Source organism: Rattus rattus, chromosome 4 (genome assembly GCF_011064425.1).
Source record: "Rattus rattus isolate New Zealand chromosome 4, Rrattus_CSIRO_v1, whole genome shotgun sequence".
NCBI classification, from domain to species: Eukaryota; Metazoa; Chordata; class Mammalia; order Rodentia; family Muridae; genus Rattus; species Rattus rattus.
The window spans coordinates 19,473,832-19,501,135 of NC_046157.1; the positions used below are offsets into that span (position 1 = coordinate 19,473,832).

The 27,304-nt window shown below is 41.8% G+C and overlaps 1 protein-coding gene and 1 pseudogene across 1 annotated transcript in view; one reads left to right on the top strand and one right to left on the bottom strand.

Annotated features, from left to right (window-relative positions):
- Nucleotides 1–27,304, top strand: part of Ccdc14 (coiled-coil domain containing 14) — a 34,419-nt gene that overhangs the window by 3,592 nt on the left and 3,523 nt on the right. The window contains exons 2-11 of the mRNA XM_032900151.1: nt 1,677–1,729; nt 2,746–2,818; nt 3,040–3,109; nt 3,198–3,317; nt 9,703–9,921; nt 10,038–10,129; nt 11,409–11,925; nt 14,468–14,609; nt 21,886–21,956; nt 27,023–27,235. Coding sequence (XP_032756042.1) covers nt 1,677–1,729; nt 2,746–2,818; nt 3,040–3,109; nt 3,198–3,317; nt 9,703–9,921; nt 10,038–10,129; nt 11,409–11,925; nt 14,468–14,609; nt 21,886–21,956; nt 27,023–27,235 — 1,570 coding nt within the window. The remainder of the gene's footprint in view (nt 1–1,676; nt 1,730–2,745; nt 2,819–3,039; nt 3,110–3,197; nt 3,318–9,702; nt 9,922–10,037; nt 10,130–11,408; nt 11,926–14,467; nt 14,610–21,885; nt 21,957–27,022; nt 27,236–27,304) is intronic.
- On the bottom strand, nt 24,398–25,134 carry LOC116897718 (annotated as a pseudogene).

The following is a 27,304-nucleotide window of genomic DNA, read 5'->3' on the forward strand; positions in this document are numbered from 1 at the left end:
GTTTTAGTATGATACTGTAAATTCATAACCCTTTTGTAAAGATTTATTTTCTATAACATTATTTGGGGCAAAAATTCATAGTGTATGTGAGTGTGCGTGTGCGTATCCAAATAGAGAAGAGTAAATAACATCAGGACATTTGGTATTCACTGTGTAAAACTCTTACTATGAAATAGTAACCATGTGAAGACTTGAATGAAACCAACATTGAGTGCACCTAGGAGTGGACTGAGGGGAAGATTGGGAGCTTTGATGTCTTTTTTTTTTTTTTTTTTTTTTTTTCTTTTCTTTTTTTTTGAGCTAGGGGACCGAACGGGGCCTTTGCGCTTGCTAGGCAAGCGCACCACTGAGCTAAATCCCCAACCCCGAGCTTTGATGTCTCAACACTTTCTTTTGAGTGGAGATTATATTTATCAGATACAGTTATTAAGATATAAGGCATATATAATATAAAGCTTCCCAATTGCCCTGCTCTGGAAGTCCCTCTCATCAGCTTCTCCAGGTACCCGGTTTTCCTGCCTGAAGACAACTGTTTTCCTTCCAAGACACTGAGTGCATTTGAAGATGAACATCTTGTCTACATAAAAGTCATCCAACCTTCTTTAGTTTTAAAATGCAGACTTAAAATTGTTGTTCAGGTTTAAAAGAATGAGAAACAGATGTAGGTAAGCAGTTTTCAATGTACTAGTTTGGTCCAGCCTTCTAAGACATTGGACAATGACCAGAGGCACGAGGAAAGCTTATTTTTCAGGGCATGCGCATGGGTACGGTGACCTCGGCATATGTGTGTGCAGGTCAGGGGTTGGTTATCTTCCTCTAACACCTACACGATCTCTGACTGAACCTGGAGCTCTCCACTGTTTTGGCTAGATTGGCTGCCTAGTAATTCTCCAGGATCCAGGGTCTTCACCCTCCACTCCATTGCTGGGGTTCTATACAGGGGCCCTCAAGGCTGGCTTTTATGTAAATGCTGAAGATGGGAAGGTTCCTCGTCCTTGAGCAGCAGTCAGTTTACCCACTGAGTCATCTCCCTGGCTTTGTGCATGTATGATGGACAAGCACTCTTCCATAGAACTGTCTTCCCAACACTGTTGTCCTGTTCTTGAATTACATGCATCAGAAATTGGAGACTTTAGACCATGTCGAAGGATTGAGTATAGTCCAATTATAATGGTAATAGGTCCTTTCAGCTTAAAACAATGTGGCAGGATTTTTATTTTATTTTATTTTATTTTACAGATGTAAGAAAGACTAAGGAACATACACATATGTTGCCTACTACACTGCATGTAGAACATATTTATTATAGAAGAGTTAAATTATAGTTGTGGATTTTAAAAGTCCTTCTGATTTATAAAGAGTAAATGGCAGGCTACATACATGGAATGGAATATTCAGCCTCTTAGAAGAGAGGAAGCTTTGGTTTATGCCACAGTATGGATGGCGGTTAAAGATACTATGCTAGTCACAGAAGGACAGATGTTCCATTTAGTAGTGGTTTCTCGTGTAGTCAGATGTTTGGGAAGTAGAAATAGTTTCCAGGGCAGGAAGACAAGGGAATGAGAACTTAATGTGTTGCTTTGGATGTGTGAAAAAGACCATGCTGTTGCAGCCATGCAGGATGTCAGTCTAATGGGACAATAACTTCGTATCTTCTGTAACATATTATGTCACAGGTGACACCTTCAGGAAGGCAACCCGGATCGAAGTTACCAAATGGAAAGAAAGGGTGAGTGCGTCTCCAAGTTTCCAAGTCCAGGAAATCTGAACTTAGATTAAGGCAAATTTGCAGGTCCGAGGGCTTGACCATATTTGCCTACCTCAGGAGAATAGTGGGCTCTGCCTCCACAAGTAGTTGGGTATCATGCAGATTATAAATCCTTAGTGATAAGTCAGTCACCATAGTACATCAGTGTCACATTAAGGAGAGAAAAGCACTTCTCTGGAGTTGTGTTCCACAAAGAGTGAGTCCAGCCTTGAATTCTCTACTTCATGTTCCCTGGGTCCTCAGCCTCTCAGTCTGTTTTATGAATCTGAATCTGTGTCTGCCTGAAGGCCGCCTTGTGAATCTGTCTGTGTGTGAACACGAGGACTTTGCTCTGTCTTTATTGAACAGCACTAGACTCTTTAATAGGGTTTTACAAGGGCTTACGTCACGCCAACTGAGCTAGACAGCAAACTTGACCAGCACATATCTATAATGGTTGCTCCCAACCTTTACATGACAGACTCTAGGACTTGCTTTCAGGTCTGTGTTTGTGTCTTTAGCAGATGACGCCCATGCATTACTCTGGGTCAGGGACATGGCAGAATAACGTGAGGTTGCATCTGTGCATTAGCTGAGGCTGAAAACTGTGATTACCTGGAAATGTAAGGCAGGTAGTGTTGGTCCTTACATTCTTCTCTTTAGTCAGGCTAAGCAAACAGTTTGGGATAGCAAAAATGTGGCAAAAAAAAGATAGCAGTCTTAGTCTTCTGTGACCTCAAGGTGTATAATTCTCTATGGTGAGGACCAGCAAAAGTTCCAGTCCCTTAGGCTGTAAGAGACTGTCCTGTCCCCACCCGGTCATTCCAGCCCAGTCGGTGTTTAGTGCTTAGTAGTCCTCATAATCTCCAGCTTGTCCTATCCACATCACATGTGGATAGATGAGTTTTCTAGTCTTTGCTGGAAAGGAAATGATTGTTTACATATTTTGGAAAAAAACACTTGCAAATTTTTTCAAGGATATCAACTTTGTTTTCTAGGACCCACGTGAGAAAAGCAGCACATTTTAACGTAGATCCTGCCTGTCCTGCTTATTCTGATTCAGAAAGTCAGGTAAGGGCAAAGTGACTGAACGCAATATGCTATTTTAATTGGACCTCAGGTAAAAGCTAAGAATGGGACTACAGTGCCAAAGTAAAGTGCGATTTGCACCAAGGATGTATATATGCTGCCCGTGCTTTAAGATATGTTTGTACAGTAATAAGTTGCTTATAGAGAAATGTGTTTGAAGAGGCACGGTGTAGTTTTCTCTCTAAGCGTCTTTCTTCCTACAGACGGACACTGTTCAGGGACTTGACAGTTGTGCTTCTTTGCTGCGGGACATTTTGAAAAATGAAGATTCAGGTTTTATTTTTTAAAGTTCTTTGTTGATCATCTTTTATCAATAAGCTAGTTCTTCATGTTTGCAGACCTTTCTTTTTATTATTAACAGGTTCAGAAGTAGTATATTCAGAAAATAGATCCAATTCTAAACCTTTAGAAGGCAGAAAGAACAGATCTAAAAAGAAAGGACCTGAAAAACATGTTCCTACAGTGGTCCGGAAGGAAATATGTAAGTGTCTTCCCATATTTACTTAAAGCTAGTTCGTGTGTGTGTGTGTGTGTGTGTGTGTGTGTGTGTGTGTGTGTGTGTGTGTGCGCGCGCGTGTGTGTACACACACATACCGGAGGTCAAGTCAGTGCCAACCAGGTGTCTTACACTATTTGTTGAGACAACGTCTCTTTACTGAACGTGAAGCTCACCACTCTGCTAGAGTAGTTGGCCAAGAAGCTAGGGTCTATCTGTCTGTCTCTGCTTCTCTAGTTCTGGGGATACAGACATGTACCACTCTGCTGAACTTCATACATGCGTATTGGGAATTCGAATCATAATTATTTTTTAAGATTTATTTATTATATATGAGTACGCTGTAGCTGTCTTCAGACACACCAGAAGAGGGCACCAGATCCCATTACAGGTGGTTGTGAGCCACCATGTGGTTGCTGAGAATTGAACTCATGACCTCTGGAAAAGCAGCCAGTGCTCTTAACCACTGAGCCATCTCTCCAGCCCCAAATTATAATTATTTTAAATTTAACTTGTATGTATATATTCTAAGCTAGTTAAACAATAAACTTATTGAACTACATTAGGATATAGGACAAAAAATTCTGCCAATGGTTGACACTGATTGTGTCCAAAGACAGGATGGGGTATGCTTTCATGGTTAACCTTGCTGAAAATTAAGTGAAGTGATTCAGGAACTAGTTTAAAACAAGTTTTGAGAATATTGTCTTTTAAAGGCCTGTCACACTATACTGTTCAAAATGAAGTTGAAACAGTTTACACTATGAACTCCATTCTTAAATTAACATGGATTTTATGGGTACAGTGTGATGACTTCACACATATACAGTGCATAGCAATCAAATCAGATTACAATGGGGATTCTGGGTGAATCCGCTCATCCAGCTCTTCAGATGGGCCAGAAGCATCAGTCAGTACTTAAGGGTGTGCTTACATTTTACACAAGGGGTAAAGTTTAAAACAAAACAAGCAAAACAGCCTCGAAGTGGAGATGGAAAGACTGACATTGCCATTCCACATGATCATTAGTTAAGAGGGTGAAGGCGAGAAAAGCAGGTCCCTTCATTTCTCCATCTTGGAGACAAATCACCTTCTATCATGTTTGCCTGTACTGCTCAGGAGGGTAGCGCTAGCCCCCGTGTGCCTACTGATCCCTTGAAATAGGACTAGTGCAGCTAGTGTGTGATAATGTAAGTCTGTCTTTCCTTTATCCAGCCCCTGCTCCTAGAATGACAACTCGGGGACTAATTGGTCATTAATTAATGCCTAGGCCTTAAGCTGTGGCTCATTCCCTGACTAGCTCGTAACTTAGGTAACCCATTCTAACTATTCTATCTTCCACATGGTTAGTTACCGTTCCTCAGCCTCACGTACCAAGTCCAAGGCGAATCTCCTCCTAACTCCATCCTGAGTTCGTCTACCTGCTGTTAGTTAGCTCTCCTTCAGTCCCGTCTGCTTCTTCTTCAGCATGCGGCTCTCGAATCCCCAGTGCCTCTCTATTTCCCAGAATCCTCTCCTCCTGCCAGTGTCCCACCTCCTGCCTCAGCTCCTTGGCCATAGGCTTTTTTATCGACAGGCGCTGCTTATGAGAGATCCCTGCACCAGTGGGCTGAATGTGTGTGTGTGTGTGTGTGTGTGTTCACATCAGTGAGGCTGTGTAATGTGTGTGTGTGTGTGTTCACATCAGTGAGGCTGTGTAATGTGTGTGTGTGTGTGTTCACATCAGTGAGGCTGTGTAATGTGTGTGTGTGTGTGTGTGTTCACATCAGTGAGGCTGTGTACCCATGTGCATACACCTTTGTTTCTCCTTATTCACTCCCTACCTTTATTTTTCGTACGGAACCGGAAGCTTATGGATTTAGCTAGGCCAGCCGGCCGGTCAACTCCACGGATCCATCTGTTCTGCCTCCCCTTTGCTTGGGTTAGGAACCATACTGCCTGTCAGTCCTTGCCAGCTTCTGGGCATCCAACTCAGATTCTTGTGCTTGAGACGGCAGGTACTTTACTGACTGGGCTATTTTTTCTAACCCCTAGGCTTAAATTTTAATTAATTTAATAAATTTGGAACCTGATATCCAACCATAAAACTGAGATTTTTGGAGTACTTTCGGTGTGTAAATCTCTCTCTCTTTTTTTTTTTTCTTTTCTTTTTTTCAGAGCTGGGCAAGCACTCTACCACTGAGCTAAATCCCAACCCCGTGTAAATTTTTTTTTTTTTTTTTTTTTTTTTCAGGGCTGGGGATCGAACCCAGGACCTTGCGCTTCCTAGGCAAGCGCCCTACCCCTGAGCCAAATCCCCAACCCGTAAATCTCTTTTTAACTATAAATTATATTCAGTCTAAATAGAGATGGAATGTTTCTGATAAAAATTTAGCATCTATTTTTGGGTATACTTTAAATATATGCTGGTTTTTGAAGATTTAATACAAAAAGTGTTTTAGTTCTGGCCTTACACAGTGAAATGTTAGTACTGTTGTTATATTTACTTATTTATTTTTGTGGTGTTGGGGATCAGGCTCAGGGCTTTCAATGTGCTGGACAAGAGCTCTACTGTTGAGCTGCAGCCCCACTCTGGCTACACGTAAATAAAACATGAGAAGTAAGTTGTCCTTTTAACTTTTGATGAGACTAATTAGAATTTTAAATTACATATATTGCTTATACTATGTTTCTGTTGGACAGCATCAGTCTTTACTAGGGTCGGTACCATACAGCCAGTTGTGTTTTTAGAAATGATATCTAGTTTTACTTTATAACTAAAGTTTTGTTAGAACCTACTGTTTATATATTTCCCTGCTCTTGTATTACGGTGGCACTGAGTAGTTGTGACAGAGACAAAGTTTGCTTCTAAGCCTGAAATGCTTACTCTCTGGCCTTTTAAGAAAGAATCCTGTATGGAGTTTGTTAATTTATGTGGGATGGTGACATCTGCTGGCCGAGGCAGGACATTGTGTATCTAGCTTGATACACATTGCAGAAAGAAGGCTGGTGAGCTAGTGGGTTGAGAACTTAGGCCTGTGAACCTGGACTCAGAACTCCTCCATTAGATAATTCTTAAGGAACCAGGAGAAGTCTGAAATGAGAGGTCTAGAGGACAAAACTATGCCTGTGACTGTGATCTCCTGGGTATCATCTTAGACTTCAGAGTTAATAGTTTTATAGGATATTGTTCTATTTTCTTTATTGTGAATTCATTTTTAATAAAAACTGATACAGGAAATGTATTAGCCGGTTTTGCAGCTCATCTGATAAAGATGATCTGTTATTGCTCTGGGTCCCCGCCATCTCAGAGGGATCATGTTTACAAGTACGTTTCTGAGAGCAAGAGTTGTTAAAGTGGAGTATTTACTTCCTGGTCAGTTTGCCACTGTTCAGTGACACAACGCTGCTGAGTTTTTGCTGTGTGCTACATGCTGTTCTAAGACGTTGCCAAGTGTTACCTACAGTTCAGCAATCTTTAGAAGTTGGTGATTTTTATTTGCATTTTACTCCATCTTTGTATTTAATAGCAATGAGATTATGCAAAGTAAAAAGACAAGTACAGTATTGTTGACTGACTTTTAACTCTGTGACCAAAGTGTTGCGGGGGATGGACTGAAGGAATGACAGGGAAATTGAAGGAGTGAGTGGGGACCTCTATGGGAGGGAGTGACTGGCAGCATCAAGCAAACTTACTTTTCTGCTCTCAAAACTAAAGGGTACAGCAGCCTATCCTGGAGGTGTCCATAGGGTGAAGAAACGATAGATAGGAAGGTAGAGAGACCGATGATTACCCTGCCCCTCCTATAAAGGAAGAAATGGCCTCTCCAGTCCCGTGTGCATGTGCACATGGCAGAAGCTGACATTGGGTGTCCTCCTCATGCCTCATCTTATTCTTTATGTCCTGGGACTTGAACCCAAGGCTTCACACATGCAGCACAAATATTCTGCACTTCCTTCCATCTTGTTTGTTGAGACTCATCTTTTCACAGTCTAGAGTTTGCTCTCCCAGCTGAACTGACCAACTGATTGGTGAGCTCAGGGGAGCCTCTTGTCTCTCTTGCTCTCCTGGTCTGGGTTCACAGATGCCCATGGCTATGCCAGGGTTTTTAAGTGGGTGCCTGAGTGACAAACACCTGACTAAGCCATCATCCCAACCCTCGGGTTCTGAATCCTGTCAGGCCTAGAGCGTAGTCCTAAGAGTCACATTCACCTTCTAATAGTGTTTCCCAAAAATGAAACCTTGGGCTCTCCATACCCCCAGTAATGCCCATCAGAATTTACAGATTCACTTTCAAGGTCATGTGTTAACATCAAACTCCTCACATTTTCACACTGCTTCTTGGGCTTGTTTAACTATTGAAGGCACTCTCAAATCCACCAGTTGATTGTTCTGCTCTTGGTAGACTGCTCTAGTTTTCTTGGATGTTGTCCCAGAAGGTCCCACTTGGTTTGGGGGCTTTCCTGTGGACTTCAGTGAGACAATGGCTGTGAGCTGTGTGTTTCTGAAAATTGGATCAGAGCAGACAGCATATTCTTTTCACCTTCATAGGAATGATCTTTGTCTCTGTGTGAGTCTTAGGTCGCATGGCCCTCCATGCTCAGGCATTGCCTGAGACTGGCTTTTCCAGCAGCACATACACTCTTCACAAGAAAACTGGTTTTGAAGACTCACTGCTGTGAAAGTCTGCTGCATAGCACCTAAAAGACAGGCTGGGCTTGGCTGTGCCTGCCTCCCATAGTGCTTGGATCTATTGGGTGACTGGCCATGCAGATGGAGTAGGTGTGTTTTTTCTGGAAGACTGTGGGATATCTGAATCCATTTTTATAAGGACTTTGTCATCTTACCTAAGTTTCCTGTAGAAGCAACAATATGTTAGAATAGGAATCAGACCTCAAAGTCTCCTAGCCAACCCTAAAACCACTCTGCTCCAAGGAAGCAGTGTTCTTTTAATCACCAATTTTCTAATAAGGAAAAGGTAAGGAAAGGTCAGACAAATCCTCAAGGCTACTCAGCCAGTTCGTGCACATTCTAGTGTGTGTCCTTTAGCAGTCGTAAAGCTCACGGAACTGTGTCAGCCTGTATTTGGTTTCGTAGGTGCTGCCCCAAGCTGCTTTTCAAAGTCCATTTTGTAACCTGATAATTTATGCTCTACCAGATCCTCTCCCTTTGTTAATCCTGTTTAGTAAGCATTTGGGAAGAGGAATCTTCTTAGACAGGGAAATAGAATCCAGATGTTTTTATACCAGTTATTGAACAGTGCCATATCAAACCCTTTTTCATTCTCTAGCTTATCAATACCAGGCACATACACTAGTGAAGCTTTTAATAAGGAAGCCCAAGAAGCACTCCTGCCCAGGGGCCACTGGACATCCACGGGAGGCCTGGCCTTTTTTTGAAGAGAAACAGAGGAGATGGAGGTAGAGGTAGGGGAAAGGGCTGGGAGAAAAGGAGGTGCAGGCTTAGAGTTTCCAAAACCCTCTTTAATAAGGAAGGGTTCTTTAATACTTCAACCTCGACATTTGGCCCACCTACCAGAGGAAGGGGAAAGAAAGGTTAATAGAAAATGGCGGGGGGGGGGGGTTGGGGATTTAGCTCAGTGGTAGAGCGCTTGCCTAGAAAGCACAAGGCCCTGGGTTCGGTCCTCAGCTCCGAAAAAAAGAAAAGAAAAAAAAGAAAGAAAGAAAATGGGGGATGCGGACCTGTTTAGAAATATTTCTTTGGGGCAATTACAGTCTTCACTGTCAGGACATCAGCAGTCTAGTCCAAACACCAAACATGAACCAGAAGCAGTGGCTTGATCCAGAAGAAACTGAGGCTCTGCAGAATGGCAGAGTCCACAGAAGCAGCAAGAAGCACTGGAACACCACAAGACGCTCGGTGGTGCGCGTCTACACTGGCCTCAAGTGGATAGAACATTTGAGTTGAGAATAATAGAGTTGGAAATGTAGGTGGTGGTCAGATCTGGGAATGATTAACACGAGATTAAGATTGTTTTCTTCATGATTTTTGATTGTCCACTGTTCTCGCTGTTTGACCTTTTTTCTTTTTTTTAACTATGAAAACATAGAAAGTTACAAAGTGTTTTGCCTTTCCTATTCTGTTTTCCACTGACAGGAACAGGACAAGGGACCAGGTGAAAGAGTTTAGTGAACGTTAGTGATAGCGCACTCCACATGCAGGTGCTGGAACCGAAAGAGAGATTTTCCAAGTAGCACTTACTGGAGATCTTAAGGAATAGGTACAGATGAATTTTAACTGGAGAAACTTAATTCATTAATTACTTTCAAAAGAAGTTGGGATGATTTTCTTCTGGGAGCTATAGTAAAGATATTAGGGTAAAGTTGTTAAAGATTCATATTTAAGAATCATTTCCTTTTTCCACATTAGTATCATCAGAAAATAAGAGATGGATGCCTAATGAAACTTCTACTGGAAGTGACGTATCGCAGCATTGGTCAGTACAAGATCATTACAGAATGTACTCACCGATAATATACCAAGCCCTCTGTGAACATGTGCAGACTCAAATGTCACTGATGAATAGCTTCGCTTCAAAAAATGGCCCCAATGGAAGGCCTGCTATGTGCCATACCATGTCTAATTCAGGTTAGTTCCTACCGTAGTCTCAGAATGCTGAATGTGAACTATGATTAAATTACTTTGCAATTACATAACACTGTAAGATGTGAATGATGCATGCTTCTTTCCTTTTAATTCCGTAGACTCTCAGGCAATGTCACATTCTGGTTTTGGCTGGTCTTCCGCTTCAGTCTGGCCCCCTCAGCAGCCATCCTGCCATCTAATGGTCCACTCTGTGGGTATATATAATTTGTTACTAAAGTAACAGCTTGCTTAGAGAAATTGTCATCTTAGCAGTGTACTGAATTTATTGATCAAATATAATAGGATATAAAACCAATTTCATAACTTTTTGTAGTAAAAAGTTTTAACTCTTAAGAAGAGTAGTGAGAAAGAGAAAGAGAAGAAATCATGAGAAAAGAGAAATCACGCTTTGCGCCCTCCCAAGCACAGCCAGTACCCTGGTAAAGTGTGTTTTCACTCAGTTAACTATGAGTTTTCTTCTCTGTTCGTAAATGCTTTTTCTCTAAAATAAGAGCTTTGTTATACACCGTTATATGCTGCTTTTTCACTTAATACAATAGTATGTATGACTGTATTCTTGATTTATGCCTTTTATATGGTTAGCTGTACTTTGTGAGTATTTTTCTCTTAAGACAAATATGTCTCTGAGCTAAGTTGTATAATAAAACCACTAGTCTCTGATTTGACTTTGAACTAACAGCTAGTTTTATTACTATAATATTCATATACACTTTATATATACACATACATTTTTATTTCTGTGGTCCTAAAAATTGAACCCAGCACCCCACACATACTAGACAAATACTACCCCTGGGCTCCATCCCTAGCTGAATATATTTTTATCAAATCTCTGTGTGGTTTTTAAATAAAATACTTTGGTTTTGTGTGGGGATTTTGCCTGCATATATGCCTGTGCACACATGCATGACATCATTGGATCCCCAGAAACTGGACTTGTGAGCAGCCATGTGGGTGCTGGGAACTGAACCCAGGTCCTCTGCAGAAGTAACAAGTCCTAACAAATGAGCCATCCTTCTAGCCTCTGAGCTTGCTTCTTTTTTTTTTTTTTTTTTTTTCCAGAGCTGAGGACCGAGCCCAGGGCCTTGCGCTTGCTAGGCAAGCGCTCTATAACTGAGCTAAATCCCCAACCCCCTGAGCTTGCTTCTTAAAATGTTTCTCAAAATGAAAATGTTTGTTGGAGTCCAAATGTGGACTAATTTCTGGTGTATTTAGAGCATGTGTGGTATTTGTAAACAGTCTATTTTCATCACGGCCTAATGTTCCCACATTGCAGAGTGATCTACTTAAGCTCTGAAAAACCAGTCTTTGTTGTGTAGTGAAAAGGACCAGCTTGCTTGTAAGCTGAAAATATCCAAACTTGGTTTGTAGTCGTAGCAAATTATGTTCTAATATTAATTCATTTGTGTTTTTATAGTCTTAGAAATATCTGTTCATACTTTTGAAGGCTTACTCTTTTCCTGCTTTAGGAAGTTCAGACTGATGATGTTAACCAGTTTGAATCACAGGGTCAGACAACCCCTGTGCGGCACCGTGATGCTCCCAGGACTTTATCCAGCGTCCATCCTGGAGTTGCACATGGCCCTCCCCACTCTGACGGTGCCGCTGCTTCAAAGATTCAGCAGCTGAATCTTGGGAGTTGGATTCCGCCACAACAGAGAGCTCCTAAGGAAGCAGAGCTACCAAAGTGTTTCCAAACACACGTGTCTCTGTTTCCAGCTCATGGAAAAGATGCTCTCTCGGACAGTCAGGCATACCCAAGTCCCTCTCAGTTACAGCCAGCCTTCTTGGCCACTAATGAAGAAAAATGTGCCAGAGAACAAATTGGAGAGGCCACAAATGAAGGAAAGTATTTAAGCATCCATGAGCAAGACGCAAAGCTCGCCAAGAATGTGCAGCAGGCAGACAACGTGAGCCAGACTGCTGAGAAAGTCAGAATTGCCAAGTGCTTGCTGGGAGAACTCAAGGCCCTGACGCAAGAGCAAGGTAGCCAAGCACTTGATGGTTCTTCTGTCGTCTGCACTGCTTGATAGCGTGTGGTGGTTTCTAAATGTCATTCGGGTGTCACTGACGGAGCAGCAGTGTCCAGTGTGTGTCACAGAACTGTGTCTTGACCCCGTAAGGGAGAGTTCTGTTGTCGTCCTAGGTTTTAGGGCTTTTGTTTCTTTCTTGAGACACGGTTTCATGTGGATTACTTCAGCTTACCCTGCAGCTGCTGCTGCTATTGGATCCCTCTTCTTCCTCCCAGGATGACTTTTTTGTTTAACAAAGATGTGGATTTGCTTCTGTTGTTTAATAACTAACTGTTACTTTGTTCAACAGATTCCACCTTGTGTAACAACAGAAACCACTTACTAGTTCTTAGTTTATGTTTAGTATTTTTCTCTTAAATCAAGGAAAAGATCTTTGAGCCAAATTGTTGTTTTGGGGTGCATGCTTGCGTGCCTGCACGTTTGAAGTATGGAGTTTGCTTGGGATGAATTACAGATCAGTCTATGTCACCTTAGAAAGCACGGGCGGGAGAGATGGCTCAGCAGTTAACAGCACTGGCTGCTCTTCCAGAGGTCCTGAGTTCAATTCCCTGCAACCACATGGTGGCTCACAACCGTCTGTAATGGGATCTGATGCCCTCTTCTGGTGTGTCTGAAGACAGCTACAGTGTACTTATATATAATAAATAAATAATTCGTTAAAAAAAAATGAAAGAAAGCACAGTAGTTGATTGTGGAACTAATGGAATAGCTGCCATTTATAGGCTAACACATACACAGATTTCTAAAATCCTTGTAAATACTGCACAGTTAAGCCATAGGTTAAGTTTAAAATTCCTGTTTTAAGATTTTCAAATTAGGCAGTTTTTTGTTTGTTTGTTTTTGTTTTGTTTATTTTATTTTTTGACATAGGGACTCACTGTATAGCTCTGGCTAGCCTGAATCTTGCTTTGTAGGTCAGGCTGGACTTGAACTCACAGAAAGCCACCAAGTCCTGGGAATAAAGATAGGAACCACCACACCTGGCCCTTTCTTTTCTTTCACCGAAATCTTCAATCATGGCAGCAGCAGTGGCAGCAATGATACAGTGTCAGGTGTCCTGAGTGCTCCCTTGGCCCAGCACTGTGCTGTACTCTCTTAGGTGGCTTTTCCTGAGTCTCACGGCACTCTTGTGATTGCCTCCATTTCAGATGAGGAAAGTGAGTGAGTTTTGGATGATAGTATCTCATTCTAATCCCAGCAGCCTCGTGAGGGACCTTCTTTAGTTCTGTTGAACTATGAAGAAGCCTTGGCTAAAAGAATGAAGTCATTGAAATGTTGGCCAAAGAATAAAAAATAAAAACTATCGAGGAGGAAGGACTAAAGTCAAAAAATAGGGTGCAGGCTGGTGACTGATCCTAGGAGATGACAGCAGAGCTTTCCTGTCGCTAAGGCCAGGCTTCCAGCCTTCTCACCACAGAAATTAACAGAGGAGGCGAGGCAACGTGTATCTACGCAATCATGTTAGCTATTGTACTGTGCATACATAATTCAGAACATGGGAGACACAAGAAGTCATGCAGTCTTTATGCGGTTTGACTAAGGTCAGAGCTCTTAAAACTGAGCCGGCCGTGCACCTTTGGAGGATCACGCCGTGGCTGGACATAGTTGTTCACTGTGCACGCACTTCCCATCAGTGTTCAGTACTGTGGAAGCCAGCACACCCGCATGTACGTGACTGTACTCGCATGTTTGATGGGACAGAGGGGACAATAAAAGAATACTTACTTGCTCACTCCCAGTCATAGCTGCTCTCCACTGTTAGTAACAAAAGGTAGAGGTCAGCTGGGTCACATTGGTTGTACTTTATAAAGTTAAATAATGAAGTCTTAGAAAGTCCACATTTAGTATTTTGCCAAATGAATCACCTAAAATGAACTATAGTTTTTGTTTTTGTTTTTCAAGACACATTTTTTTTTCTGTGTAGCCCTGGCTGACTTGGAACTCACTCTCTAGACCAGACAGACTGGCCTTAAATTCCGAGATCCCCCTGCCTCTGGCCTACCCCCACCCCTCACCTCCATCTGCTACCTTCACTCCCCACTCCTTGCTGACTGCTGGGATTATAAGGCGTGTGCCACCACCAAGTGATGATGAACTATATGTTTAGATGCAGGATCAAAGTATTGTTGGTGTTTATAAAGTAACCAGTTATGGGAAACTTGCACAGTAATCATTGAGTCCTCATAGAGCTTTGATAAGTGACAACTAGGAGATATGTATAGGCTGTTTCCCACTTCACTTAGCTAAAAAAAAAAAAAATCACTAAATACAATAATTTTTTGATTTAAGATTATTTTTTTACGCAGTTTAACAGTTCCTTAGAATTGTTCTAAGTAAATACAGACAGCAAGATAAAGAAACATAGAATGTGTATAATAATGAGTAATGATGTTGAAATCTGTAATGAGTGCATATTATCTATAAAGACTCTTAGTAGTTCATGCCAGTAATCTTGTCGATTTAAAATACTGATTGTACTCAGTTTTCTTTTGTAGAGGACTCAGAAGTTCAGAGATTGCTAACAGAAGTAGAGGCGTGCATATCTGGACTTTTAGCAGTGAGTGGTCACATAAATGTGGAAGTTGAAATAGCCCTGGCCCTGCAGCCGTTGAGAAGTGAGAACGCTCAGTTGCGGAGGTAAGACCTGCTCTCTGGGTATTTGTCTGTAGATAAAGATACTCCACAGCCAGAGCACAGATGCCGAGGAGACGGATTTCAGCCTCCCAGGATCTATGCCTTTCCATCCCCATTTTCTGAAGGTTTCAGTCTTCAACTTTCCGTTACTTATGCCCACTAGGACGTATGTTCTCCCACCTGTTTTACCTCTGTTGTCCCCTGTTAGCATGTACATTGGAGGATAGGCCTGCCGTAGGTAGTCACTATGTTAATCTAAGTCATTTTACAATAACAAACATCTGAGTCTTAGGAAAAGTGTATTCTTCCTTCCTCCAAGACCATCATGGGTCACTGAAGCCCCTTTTTCTTCCTGGCCTAGAATCTAGGATTCCTTTTACTTTAAGAAGCCACTGTCTCAGTATGTTTTCCAGGAAGTGATGAGGACAGGGAGTGTGAATGGAATAAGCTCACATGTCTTGGACCAGAAGTCATTTTGTGATCTAGAACCTAAAACAAGTCAAATGCTCCCTCCTGACACAGATACCTGGAACATGGCATCAAGGAAGAGACCCTGCCGTGAGTGAGCTGAGTGCTAGCAGCCCTACCGTGCTTAGACACAGGACACTTAAAGTCTTTTTAGTCCTATTAGCTTGCTGGAGTTATATTCCTAACTTGTTTAAGAAAGCTTGAAACCAGGGAGCCAATTGTGAAATGTAAGGGAGTCCCCCATCTATTATCAATAGTGACTTAAAAGCGCTGAGTGTTTCTGTGATGACCACTGAAGAGTATCATCCAGGATCTGTCGAGGTACTTCACGCTGGAGACCATGTTCAGTGCTTCTCTGCTCTGCACTGTAACTGCCCTGTTCTCGCCAGCACAGATGGGACTTGCAGGGACGCGCACACATTTTTTTTTTTTCTCTTTTTTCTTTTTTTTTTTTTTCGGAGCTGGGGACCAAACCCAGGGCCTTGCGCTTGCCTAGCAAGCGCTCTACCACTGAGCTAAATCCCCAGTCCCTCACACATTTTTTTTAAGAAACCTGGAAACAGTAAAGAAGGATTCCCAGTTGGAGAATAGTTAAATCCATGGATCTGGAGCCTACAGAGAAGACACCTAGTAAGGCTTACTTGCTTAGGATCAAGGGATCTCATTGTGTATAGAATTGTGGGCTTAAGTTCTAATAATACTAATCTGAGGGGTTCCAAACACTAAAATCAGAAATAAGTGATTCGGAGTGAGCAGCAGCCACCCCTCACACTGACTGTGCGTCCGCAGCACTGTTCTTCGTGTGCACCATCACTTCAGCCCTCCCAGGAGCTCCAGTGCCGTCCTCGTGTGGGGAGGAGGAGGAGGAGAGCAAGGCACAGAAAGTTACCTGATTTGCTCAGAGTTGTATATTTAGGAATTGAGGGTGTCAAGACTTAACCTCCAAAGTGATTTGATTATAGAGCCCCAATCTTAGCTGCAGGCTTCTGCAGTAACTCCATGGGGGAGTAGAGACTTGACTTAGGGATCAGTCTTCAGGTGTATTTGCACCCTGTTATTTAAAGGAATAATAATCAAATAATTGGTTTGTTACGCATACTAGAACCTAGGCTGAGACTAGTCTCATCTTAGCATGACCAGCATGGAGATACCGTGGCTCTCATTTCCCTTGCTCGGAACGTCTTAGCATTGCTGTAGGAGTTCCTTTATAAGCCACTCCCGAGAAGGCGGCTTGTGCTTTCATTCGTCACCGGCTGTTTTTAATTTTTCTAAGGGTCCTATCTTAATTGGCATCCGCTTCTCTGGAATTGACAGTAGAGCTTTTTAGCCTTCTGTCCTTAGGCAGAAAAGATCGTATAACAGTACCACCACTGTCGTTTACTTGACCTTTTCAAGGATAAAAATTACTGAAAAATGAAGAATTTGCTGGATATGTTTCTTTGGATAGAATGGGGTTTCCAGTAGCAATGTGGGAATTTTGTGCTATTTTTATCTTTATTTGGAAAGAATCATTCATAAATTTCACTATAAATAAAAACCAGAATGTGTAGGCTTATTTAGAAGTGATTTTCATTTTTGTTCTTTGTAGACATTTGTAAACTACGTTTTTAATGAGAAAACTGATCCTTTCCCTCCTTACCCAACCCCCCACAACTTGAAGTTTATTGCCATCTTGTGGCAAAAAGAAAAACTGCTACGTGCATTGCTTCTAATGTACTTTGGGCATTTTGAAATGTCCATAACTTATGCGGTACTTGAAACACAGTTGTCTCCATTTATTCTGCCTGTTCACAGCCCACAAGATACCTGTAATCTGTAATACCTTGTTGAATTTAACTATAGAAGCCCCTAGTACACCCCATAGTGTCTTGGATGGTGGTTCAGAATAGAACTGTTAGCTCGTAGCAAGAATCAGCCGTCTAGAGAGTGCCTTACTATATATACGATAACTTAGAACTTATGACCACTTCCTGATTTCCGATCAAATATAAGCTTAACAGAGTCCAGGCAGCACAAGTGTTTGAGAGCAAATGTGTACAGTTGAGGACGCCATTATGATGTTTGTCTTGTCTTTTTGACAGATGGTAGAATAGTAGTACCTCCTAGAGAAGAGAGTTTTCTGATCGTCCTCTCCGCCCTTTCTTTGTCGTTAGGAGACATAGTAGAAGAACCAGTGGGTTAGAATTGACTCTGGTGCCTGGACGTCTAGGACATAAGAAAAGATCCAAGCTAGAAGCGTAGATTTGAGATTTTGAACACATTTTTACAGAGCTTTTACTGTGGATCTGTCCTCGTAGACACTGCAGAAGGCAGCAGCTAAATACAAGCAATTTGTCATTGGAATATGACTGATGATCACCAAGGAGGCATAGAGCCCATGCCGGTACAGGGAAGAAGTAAAGGGAAATCCTGTTCTAAGGAGGAGCAGTAAGGGAAGTAGCAGGGAAGCTAAGGCACAAGCCACAGACAGGACAGATGATAGGGAGACTGTAGGTAACAAACAAATGCATGGCAGGGACAGAGACGGGTGAAGAAAGTCACCCTCCCCAGTGTTCCAGAGTCTCTAGTAGGCTGTGGGAGGAGGGGTGAGACACTTACAAAAGGAAAAGAGGACAGGGAGAAGAAAAGTGAGCTAGGAAGGCTCAGAGATTAAAAGAGAAAATGGCAGCAGTGACAGCTCCATTAGAAACACACAAGGCCATTAACTAACAGGCAGGTGTGAAGCCACACAAGCTTGGGTCATGCAAAGAGTGAAGAGTTATATTGGTTTGGGGCTTTTGCTTTCTTCCATTTTAGTTAATTACTGAATTAATTGTTCAGCATCTTCTAGCCTTATTTTTGTTTTCCAAACACTTTACATTTTGTGTCCTAAAGTTATTCCCCCTACCCCCTGGTGCGTGTGTGGTGGGGGGCTCTGGGATGAATCCTGGGGCTTTACATATATTCTGCAAGCTCTCTGATTTACACACCAAGCTCAAAAATGGTGTTTTCAGGGCTCTGAGAGGAGGCTTTGTGGTTAAAAGTGCTTCCTGCACACACGTAAGCATCTGCATTTACAGCTCCAGCATCTACATGGGCCTAGTGGCCCCGAGTCTGGGAGGCAGAAGGGAGATGTGTGGAGTAAGCTGCTAACTGGACTAACCGAATCCCTGAACCCCAAGTTCAGGGAGGACCCCTCCTCATCACATAGAGACTGTTAGGGGACGGTACCCATCAGGAACCTCTGGCTTCAACACGTACACTCACACTGTGGGTGCACAGGTGCATACGCATTAGTCTTTGTACCTCCATACATGTGAACATGTACATCACACACATACAAAGTGCAGTCTTTTAAACAGTACTAAAAATGAATCTCAACCATTACATCATACCACATACAAGAGTTACAACACATCTCAGTGTACAAAAGCTGGTGGAGGTAGCAGAAGGAGAGCCCTAGTGCACCGGGGAGATTTTTTTAAATATATTCCCAAACTATAAACTAGAAGAAGTAAATACATTGAGATTCAAGATTTTAAATTTTTGTTTTTCAAAAGACAAGAACATGCTGAGAAAAAATGTGTGCAAACTGTATTTTACAAAGAACTTATATCTACTGATATAAGGAATTATCACAACTCTCTCTGTGTAACTTTGCGTTAAGTGTTGTTTTAAAGTGGGTAAGATATTTGAAGAGAAACTGTACTAGAGAGCACATGGGCCAGGCGTGGTAATGCCCCTGCACTTGGAAGGTGGAGGCAAAACTAATCCAAAGTTCAGGGTCAGCTGCTAGGAGACCCTGTCTGTAAGTAAACAAATGCACAGAACCGGGCTGGGGTCGAGGACATGGCCCAGTCACTTGCACATGCGACGCCTAGAGTTCTGATCGATGGACATCAGATAAGAATGCAGAAAGATAGTTGTCATCATTAGCCAATAGGAGCCCAAAAGTTAAGAGCACATGGAACACTATGGCATACTCACTGGATAGCAGCAAACACCCCACTGGTGTAGTGCTGTTCATGAGCGTGTGGAGGAGCGCCATCTTGGCTGGCTGGGAAGTAGAATGGTAAGGGACTTTGGAAATCGGTTTGGCCGTTTCTTAGAAATTACACATAAGTCTGTCATTTGATCTAGCTAGTCCATTCCTTAGCATTTTCTCAGAATGAAAGCACATGTACCCATAAAAATTTACAGAGTTCAAAGGAAACAAATGTCTTTTGGCAGTGTTTATAGTGCTGGTCAGCAACAGAAAAGAAGGAACTGTCAGTACATGCTACAGAGTGGATGAGCATGCCTCAGAAGCATCGTGCTGGCCGGAAGAAGCCAGGATGTCAGAGTATGTATTTCAGGATTCCATGTCTATAAAGTTCTAGAAAATGAGAGCAGTCTGAACCTGGGTAGTGGTTGTCTGTCTGTCCAGGACAGGAGGAGTAGGAAAGTGACCTGAGGAAACTCAGGTGCTGGGCTCTTACTAGTGAGGGCCTTGTCACACCGCAGGAGAAAACATGGAGGTGTTTGCACTTTAAATCTGTGTAGACTGTGCATGCGCTTTACCCTCATACAGTTACATGACAGTAAGCTAAGGAAAGACTATTTGCCTAAATATCAGCTGTTTTTATCTTCTGTTAAAATCAAATATTTTTAAACTGAATGCATTTAAAATAGTGTATGTAATATCCATTGCTGAGAGATGATTTTTGCTATTAATTTTTAGTATTATTATAAAACAGCAGAAATGTGAAAAGCAGGGGATAAGAAAAGAGCATCTACTGGTACGATTAGGCTTGAAGACGTGTGATAATTGTGAGCTCCTCAGCGCAGACACAGGAGCCAGCAAAGGAAATGAAGCTGCAGGCACAGAACCGAGTCCTTGAGGGGAGAGGGTTCTGGGGAGCACATGTTAACAAGGACACACCCAAGTAATTGGCAGACTCCGTTACAATAGCAGTTTCTCTCCGTGCCACATTTCAATGGCTCAGTAGTTGAGAATATTTGCTGTCCTTGCAGAAGACCCTGGTTTGGTACCCAGCACCCACGTGACAGTACGTAAGCATCGGAAACTCCAGCTCTAGGGGCCCGACACCCTCCTTTGTCCTCACTGGCACCAGGCACACATGTGGCCCACAGACATGCAGGCAAAGCACCCATACACATAAAATAGGAATTAAATGTAAAAACGATCTTGTCAGAGACGATACATATTTTACAGCTTGGGTATTGCCAAGCTGTCATCCACATGGTTACAGCAAACTCCCACTGCCTGAGAAAGTGTCCCCAGTGAAGAGCTGTTGCTGTCTTTTACTGTGTGTGTGTGTGTGTGTGTGTGTGTGTGTGTGTGTGTGTGTGTGTGTTATGTACATAAGTGTATATGAGCACATGTGGAAGCTAGTGGTCAGTGTCATAACTCTACCCAGCCTCTCTTGTAAGCACAGAACCCAAACGCAGGCCCTCTATTTCCTGTGGTAAACCCTCCCCCAGTCCCAGGCTAAGCATTTTTAAATGCTTATAAATCATTCAGCTTCCTCAGAGGGATTGCTTATTATATCTTTTTCCAGGCCTTCAATTCTAAAACAAGCTTCAAATTGTGATGTGTTTAAGCTTTATATTCCTAACGTGATGGTGATTAGATCTCGAGTCCTCCTTTTGTAGTTAAAAGATTATTTATATTTCCTCATAAAACTTGTGTTGTTGGATTTATGTTTTGTTGGTATATTTTGTGTTCTTTAATCTATCCAGAATTAATACTTGTGGGTAGTATTTGGCAAGATATTATCACTTTAGATTCAATTACTAAATCAAATGCATTAGTATAGAAAGTTTTCAATTCGGGAAAGATACTAAATGCCAAAGAGTTGTTTTGTCCTAATCAGTACCTACTTCATATTCACTGTTTATGAAGTGGGTGCACATTGTGAAGACAGGGTTAATACTAACATTCCCATGAAGCCATTAACTCTTCCGTCTAATAGTGAAATCACCAGAAGCATAGATCTATGCCTCCCAACTTTGTTAAGGAGTCACAAACATGAAATAGAAATGCATCTATCACCTACCGGCATCCTAGTTGGCAGAAGTGGCAGTTATTTTAAAGGGTAAACTACAGTAGTAAGGTTATGTATAAGTATACACACATTATTTTGAAAAAGGAGATGTGAAGATAAGGAAATGGGAAACAAAGGAAACATGTGTACATGGTGGTGCATGAGTGTTGTCCCAGCATTTAAGAGACTAAGCTAGGAGAATCCAAAGTTAATTAAGCCACTGTGAGCTGCCCTACTGAGTTCCAGGCCAGCCGTGTCAGTAGTGGGCCACAGTTCCTGATGTCCCACAATTCTGCACCTATCTGTTCTGGGCCTGGTGAGCAGACCTGTAGTCTCAGCTACTCAAAAGAGAATGAGACAGGAAGATTAAAAATTCAAAGCTAGTCCTTTAATGCCAGTACTCAGGAGGCAGGGTCAGGTGGGTCTCTGTGAGTTTGAGGCCAGCCTAGTCTACAGAGCTCATTCTGGGACAGCCAAGATCTACAGAGGAACTGTGTCTCCAAACAAACAAAAAGTGTATAAAAGATCTATGGACATAGAAGGTATCTGCCATGGGGTAGAATAGTGCTAGGTTCAAAATATGCCCCTGACAATAGTGTGGTTTTGTGGTTTCATTTATTTAGATTTTGTGTTTGGTTTGGGGTTTGAGATGGACTGGTGACTATAGCATTTATCTTTTTTTGTAGATTTTTTGATAACTTATCAAAAATCTGATATATCAAAATATCTGATGTATACTATAAAATGGGCTTAGGATCCTTACCCATGATCATTACTTTCTTTAGGCAACTGAGAATTTTGAATCAGCGCCTCCGAGAACAAGAGAAGAGTACAGAGACACCTGCTAACCTCAAATGTAGGTGAAAAACTTGAAGGATTGAAATGGTTGAACTGTCTTTGTTACTCTGGAAATGTTAGTGCAGACTTGTGCTTTATCTAAGTGGAATTCTTCCCTGTATCAATCAACTTTTTTAAAATCAGGAGTTACTGTATTGTAATTTAAAATCAGGAGTTACTGTATTGTAATTTAAAACAGTTGTTGGATATGTTTGTAATCTCAGTATTCGTGAGTAGGAGCATTGCAACAAGTTTGAGGCCAGCCTGGGCAACATATCAAGTACCACTCCAGCCAGAACTGTATCTAGTAAGACCCTATCTTGAGAAACCAAGCTAATAAATATGCAGAAATCTTAAATAGCCACGTAAGTATTCTGCTTGTTGTCTCTACTGTATTTAAGGTCCTCCTAAAGATATTTGGGTTCTTTCAGCCTTTCCACAATGTTGAAATGAAAACCTTCGTCTCCAAGATCTTTGTTTGCACATGCGTTCTCGTTTTGCAGGATAGATTTCTAGTAGAATTACTGAGCCAGAGTTCATATATCGTTATCTTGACGGATATTGTCAAATGGCCCTTTTTTTTTTTTTTTTTTTTTTTTTTTTTTTTTTTTTTTTCGGAGCTGGGGACCGAACCCAGGGCCTTGCGCTTGCTAGGCAAGCGCTCTACCACTGAGCTAAATCCCCAACCCCCTAATGGCCCTTTTTTTAAATGGGAGTCTTACTGTGTTGCTCAGACTACTTTGGGAGGCTCAGGTGACCTTCCCTCCTTACTCACCTTAGTCGCTGCAACTACAGGTGAACAGCATGGATCACAGAGCTTCACAGAGAAAAACAAGAGTATAAGAACAGATGAGAACTCTTTAATATCTTCAGAGTTCTTTTTCTAGAGTCTAATGTAAATGGAATGTTATAAGAAGTATATTGGGATGCCCTAGAATTTTTTTCAATTTCTGAATGATAAAATATATTCAGAAAATGGATGGAATAGGGAAAAGTTTTGTTAAAAAGCCTTCTCTGTGTTATTAATAAGATAACCATGTGATTTCTTCATGTTTGAAGCATGTAACACTTGTTGACTTATGTACACATTGAACTGCCTCTGCATCTGGAATAAACCAGTTTGAGAGTGAGCTTTTTCACATATTTTAAATTCAGTTGGCAAGTATTTTGTTGAAAATTTTTGTCTATGCTTCTGTGATTTTCTGTTTTTGTTGCATGTTTGTCTGGTTTTGGTACCAGAGTAATCCTACCTTCGTAAGAAGTTTGGTGATGTTCCTCTCTTTTGTGCAGTAGTTTGGAGCATAAATGTAAGTTCTTTGACATTCGGATGAGATTCACTAGTGAGTTCATCTGACCCTGGACTTGTTTGTTGGAGATTGTAAATTACGGCTTCAGTCTAACTGCTTGCTCTGAGTCATTTTACACTGCTTATCTCTTTGAGACTCGTTTGGTAAGCCACACATCCAAGAATGTCTCCAAGTCTCTTAGATTTCCCGATTTAGTGAAATGTACCTATTTTTAGTAAGACTTAATGGTTTTCTGCGCTCCATTGTTATCTGTAGTAGTAGCTTCCATTTCAACTCATTTCATCTCATTTTAAGGTCATTTTATTATTTTGGGTCTTCTCTTCCTATTGTTTAATTTGTGTAAGGGTTTGTCTATCTTGTAAAACAGTTCTCTCTATTTTGTTAATTTTTTTTTAACTGTAACCAGCTTTATTAAAGATACTTTTCATAAACAATCATGGTATTTCAGGCAGGACAAGGGCAGACAGTCAACAATATACAAGAACTTTCAAATTCCCTTCTTGTGTAGACTACCAAAATCAGAAATCCACTATAAAACCCAATGAAGTCTTCATTCAGTGCTTTGAAAGGGGAAGTAGCTTAGAGTGAGGGTTGACATTTCACATTAAGGAAGTTGTTTAACAACTTTCCACAAGCCGACCCTGACTGTCAGGAACTGAACATGGCAGAATCAATCTGAAGATCCACAATCTTTTATAAAAGGAACCAGTGATCTTCCGAGAACACGCAAAGTCACTGCAAAGTCCACGTCGCCCAATAGACTAGAAAAACAATTTTGGGGGTGAGGTTCCCAACAGGTCTCTGGTTTTAAGGGAATTAAGTCTATGTTGATGGTACAGGGGGAGGGAACAGGATATAGAAATGAATTTAGAGTTTCCTCAGACCACAAGGCCTTGTTTTTGGCCTTGGTAGCCACCTATGCAAGACCAGGATGTCTCTCCTTGAAGCCAAGAGGAACCTTTTGAAATTATCAAGGAAAGAGATTTTCTGTCCTCAATTCAGCTTGGGTGATACTTTGTTGGTGACACATGATCCTTCCCCCCCAACAATGAAGTGTTCCGTGTGCTAACAATATAGTTTTAAAAAAAAATAGTAAAACAAAATTCTGCATTTTTATAAAACTTGATAAAAAATAGTATTTCAAACTGTACAGTTACCAGAAGTACACAGTTATCAAAAACGCACACACGTCGTCTCCAGCACCGTCCGCTTTCTGTGCCTGGTCTGTGTTGGCATCTCCATTTTCTGCAGGATTATTCGCATCCTTACCGGCGTCCGCCTTCCCCTTCTTCCCCTCGGTACCTTCTCTCCCTTCTTTGCAGGGGCCCTTTTAGGCTTGGGCTCTGGCTTTGGAGGAGCAGGTTTAGCAGACAACCTTGCAGATCTCCTCTGTGGCTCGTCCTTCACCTTGGCTTTGTCTCCTTTAGCATCCCCTTCAGCCGCATGGCGGCGGCAGGGGACGTCGGCGCTGAGCACGGGTTTACAGCGGCGCGCGGGTTTGGTCCGTCCAGGGGTCGTCCTCGCTGCTTCTTCACACTGCTCCTTGTTGATTCTTTATATTGCTTTCTCTGTATCGAGTTGATAGTTAATATTAATTAATTGTTAATTAATTAGGAGTGTTTTAATTATAATCTGACAAGGGGAGGCTTGGTATGCTCAGTTATTAAACGGCCTCTTTATCTGGATTGGTATCTCTGAGAACAATTGTGTTATCACTCTTTCAAAAATACTTTCTATGCATTTAAAATGAGATGTTTCTCCTTTTGTGCCTAATTATCTGTAGCATTGGTCTTTTCTGAGTGATAGACAGACAGACAGAGAGACAGATACCGGAAGTCTCTTGGTGTCTTTTGTCTTTGTTCTTGTTGCATTGTTCTGGATCTTGTGCATTGTCTTCTAACCGGCCTGTTCAGTCGGCTCCTCTATCATTCCATTGCAGACTTCCCATAGAGTCTTTACTGGGCTTACTGATTTCAGTTTTTAGTTTTACTCCCTGTTGAACTCCTCTCTCCTCGTCTATTGCTTGGCTTCTTTCCACCGTTCTTTGTGTCTTTGAACATACTTGTTTTTAAAAGACATTATTTATATGTGTGTGTGTGTGTGTGCGCGCTCACGCTTGTGATGCCTGTGGAGGCCAGAAAAGGGTGTTGGGGGTTGTGAGCGGCTCAATATGCTTGCTGGGACCCTAGCTCCTGTCCTTTGAAACAGCAGCAAGCCCTCCTCCAGGACTGTTTCTTCAGTCCCAAACGTAATCACTATTTTTAATTCTTTGCTGTCGATGTCATCATACTCTCACCAGATGCCATCTCTGCAAGGTTAATAATCTTTGGAGGAAGCGAGGATATTTTGTTTGTTTGTTTCTTATTTCACAACCCTGAGAGTTACACCTTTGACATTGTTTTGTATCTTGGTTTTCTGTTTCTTTGCTTTTTAATAAGCTATGTTCTTTTAGTCGAAGAATTTGAAATGTTTCAGTGAAGCTTATATAAGATAGGATTTGGTGTATAGTTCAGAAAATAATTCCTCAGTCTAGGAACTAAGAAATTGCTGGCACGGTTGCACAGAGTTGAAAGGTGAAGCTTGTAGATGCTTTTGGTTCTCCAGCGTGCTGTGTGAGGAGAGGGGACAGTGGCATTGGTCTCTGCAGCCTCAGTGTTCTTGGCGTCCTACAAACACAGGAGGGGAGGTTGTAAGTCACTTCCTGGTCATGTCCTTGGACCCCTCCACTCCACTGTGGTGTGAGGCGCAGCGCTGGTGTGTGAGGAGCAGCGCTTTCCTGGTGGTTTTGACTGCTCTCTCCTGGGCTGATAGCTTTGGCCAGCAGTGAGCCAGTCTGAAAGGGCTTCGCCTGCTTCCTCTCAGAGCTCTTCCTTGGCTCCGTGAGGCCAGTTACAGACCTTATCTCGCAGGGCAAGAGCTTAGCTTACTGCTGTGTGTATTATCTATGCTGGCTTTTTTTTTTCACCAAATGTCAGCAATGAGCCTTCTAGTCTGCCCCCTTACATGAACGTCTACTGAACACTGAAGAGGCATGACAAAGACTGTGATAGTGCTGTGTGCTGATACCTACCAGTCTTACAAAAGAAGAGGTGTCAAATTAGGAGCTGTGGGATAGTATGATTCTGTTATAGTTTATATAAATCATTGTCTACATAAGTATTTTCCAGAAAAGTAACCAAAATTGATAGTGATTAATTCTGGTTGGAGAGCTAGAATGGAGAAAGGGAGACACAGCATTGAGATGTTTTTTGTCATCTTTGGAATTTTTTTGGAGTTTGAGATATTTTCTTTGCACATGTATTGTTCATTTGTTTTAAAAGGTAAAGACAATTTATGACTAAAACATCAATTGGAAAAGAAAGACATTACTTCTGCCATTTACTTTTTAAATATATGTAGTATTTAGATTGCATTGTGAGTGTTACTGCTGAGGGAAATCAGTGAACTCAGGGGCTTTTCTTTTTCTAAAAGGTATTTTTTAGGTGTTTTTTTAAAAATTGGGAAACAAAGGAGGTTGGAGAGATGGCTCAGAGGTTAAGAGCACTGACTGCTCTTCCAGAGGTCCTGAGTTCAATTCCCAGCACCCACATGGTGGCTCACAACCATCTGTAATGGGATCCGATGCCCTCTTCTGGCGTGTCTGAAGACAGTATATATAATATACTGTATTATATATATTTATATATTATATATATATAATGAGTAAATAAATCTTCAAAATAACCAAAAGAAAAAAGAAAGAAAGAGAAACAGCTGTTCGATGTGTTCTGTCTTACAGTGTTTTCCCTTCAGTCGCTGTCACTGCAGAGTCAGCTGCAGGAGTCGCTGAAGAGCCAGGAGCTGCTACAGAGTAAAAACGAAGAGCTCCTAAAAGTGATAGAAGACCAGAGGGAGGAAAACAGAAGGTTCTCCACCTTGTTTAAAGACGAAGAGCAAGCCCTGCTTCACAGCAGACAGCAGTTTGACATGGAGATGACCAGGGTGAAGATGGGTGTGTATCTGACTCCTGCCACTGCCATTTGTCACTTTGGTTTTGAGCAATAAGGAAACTAAACAGGGT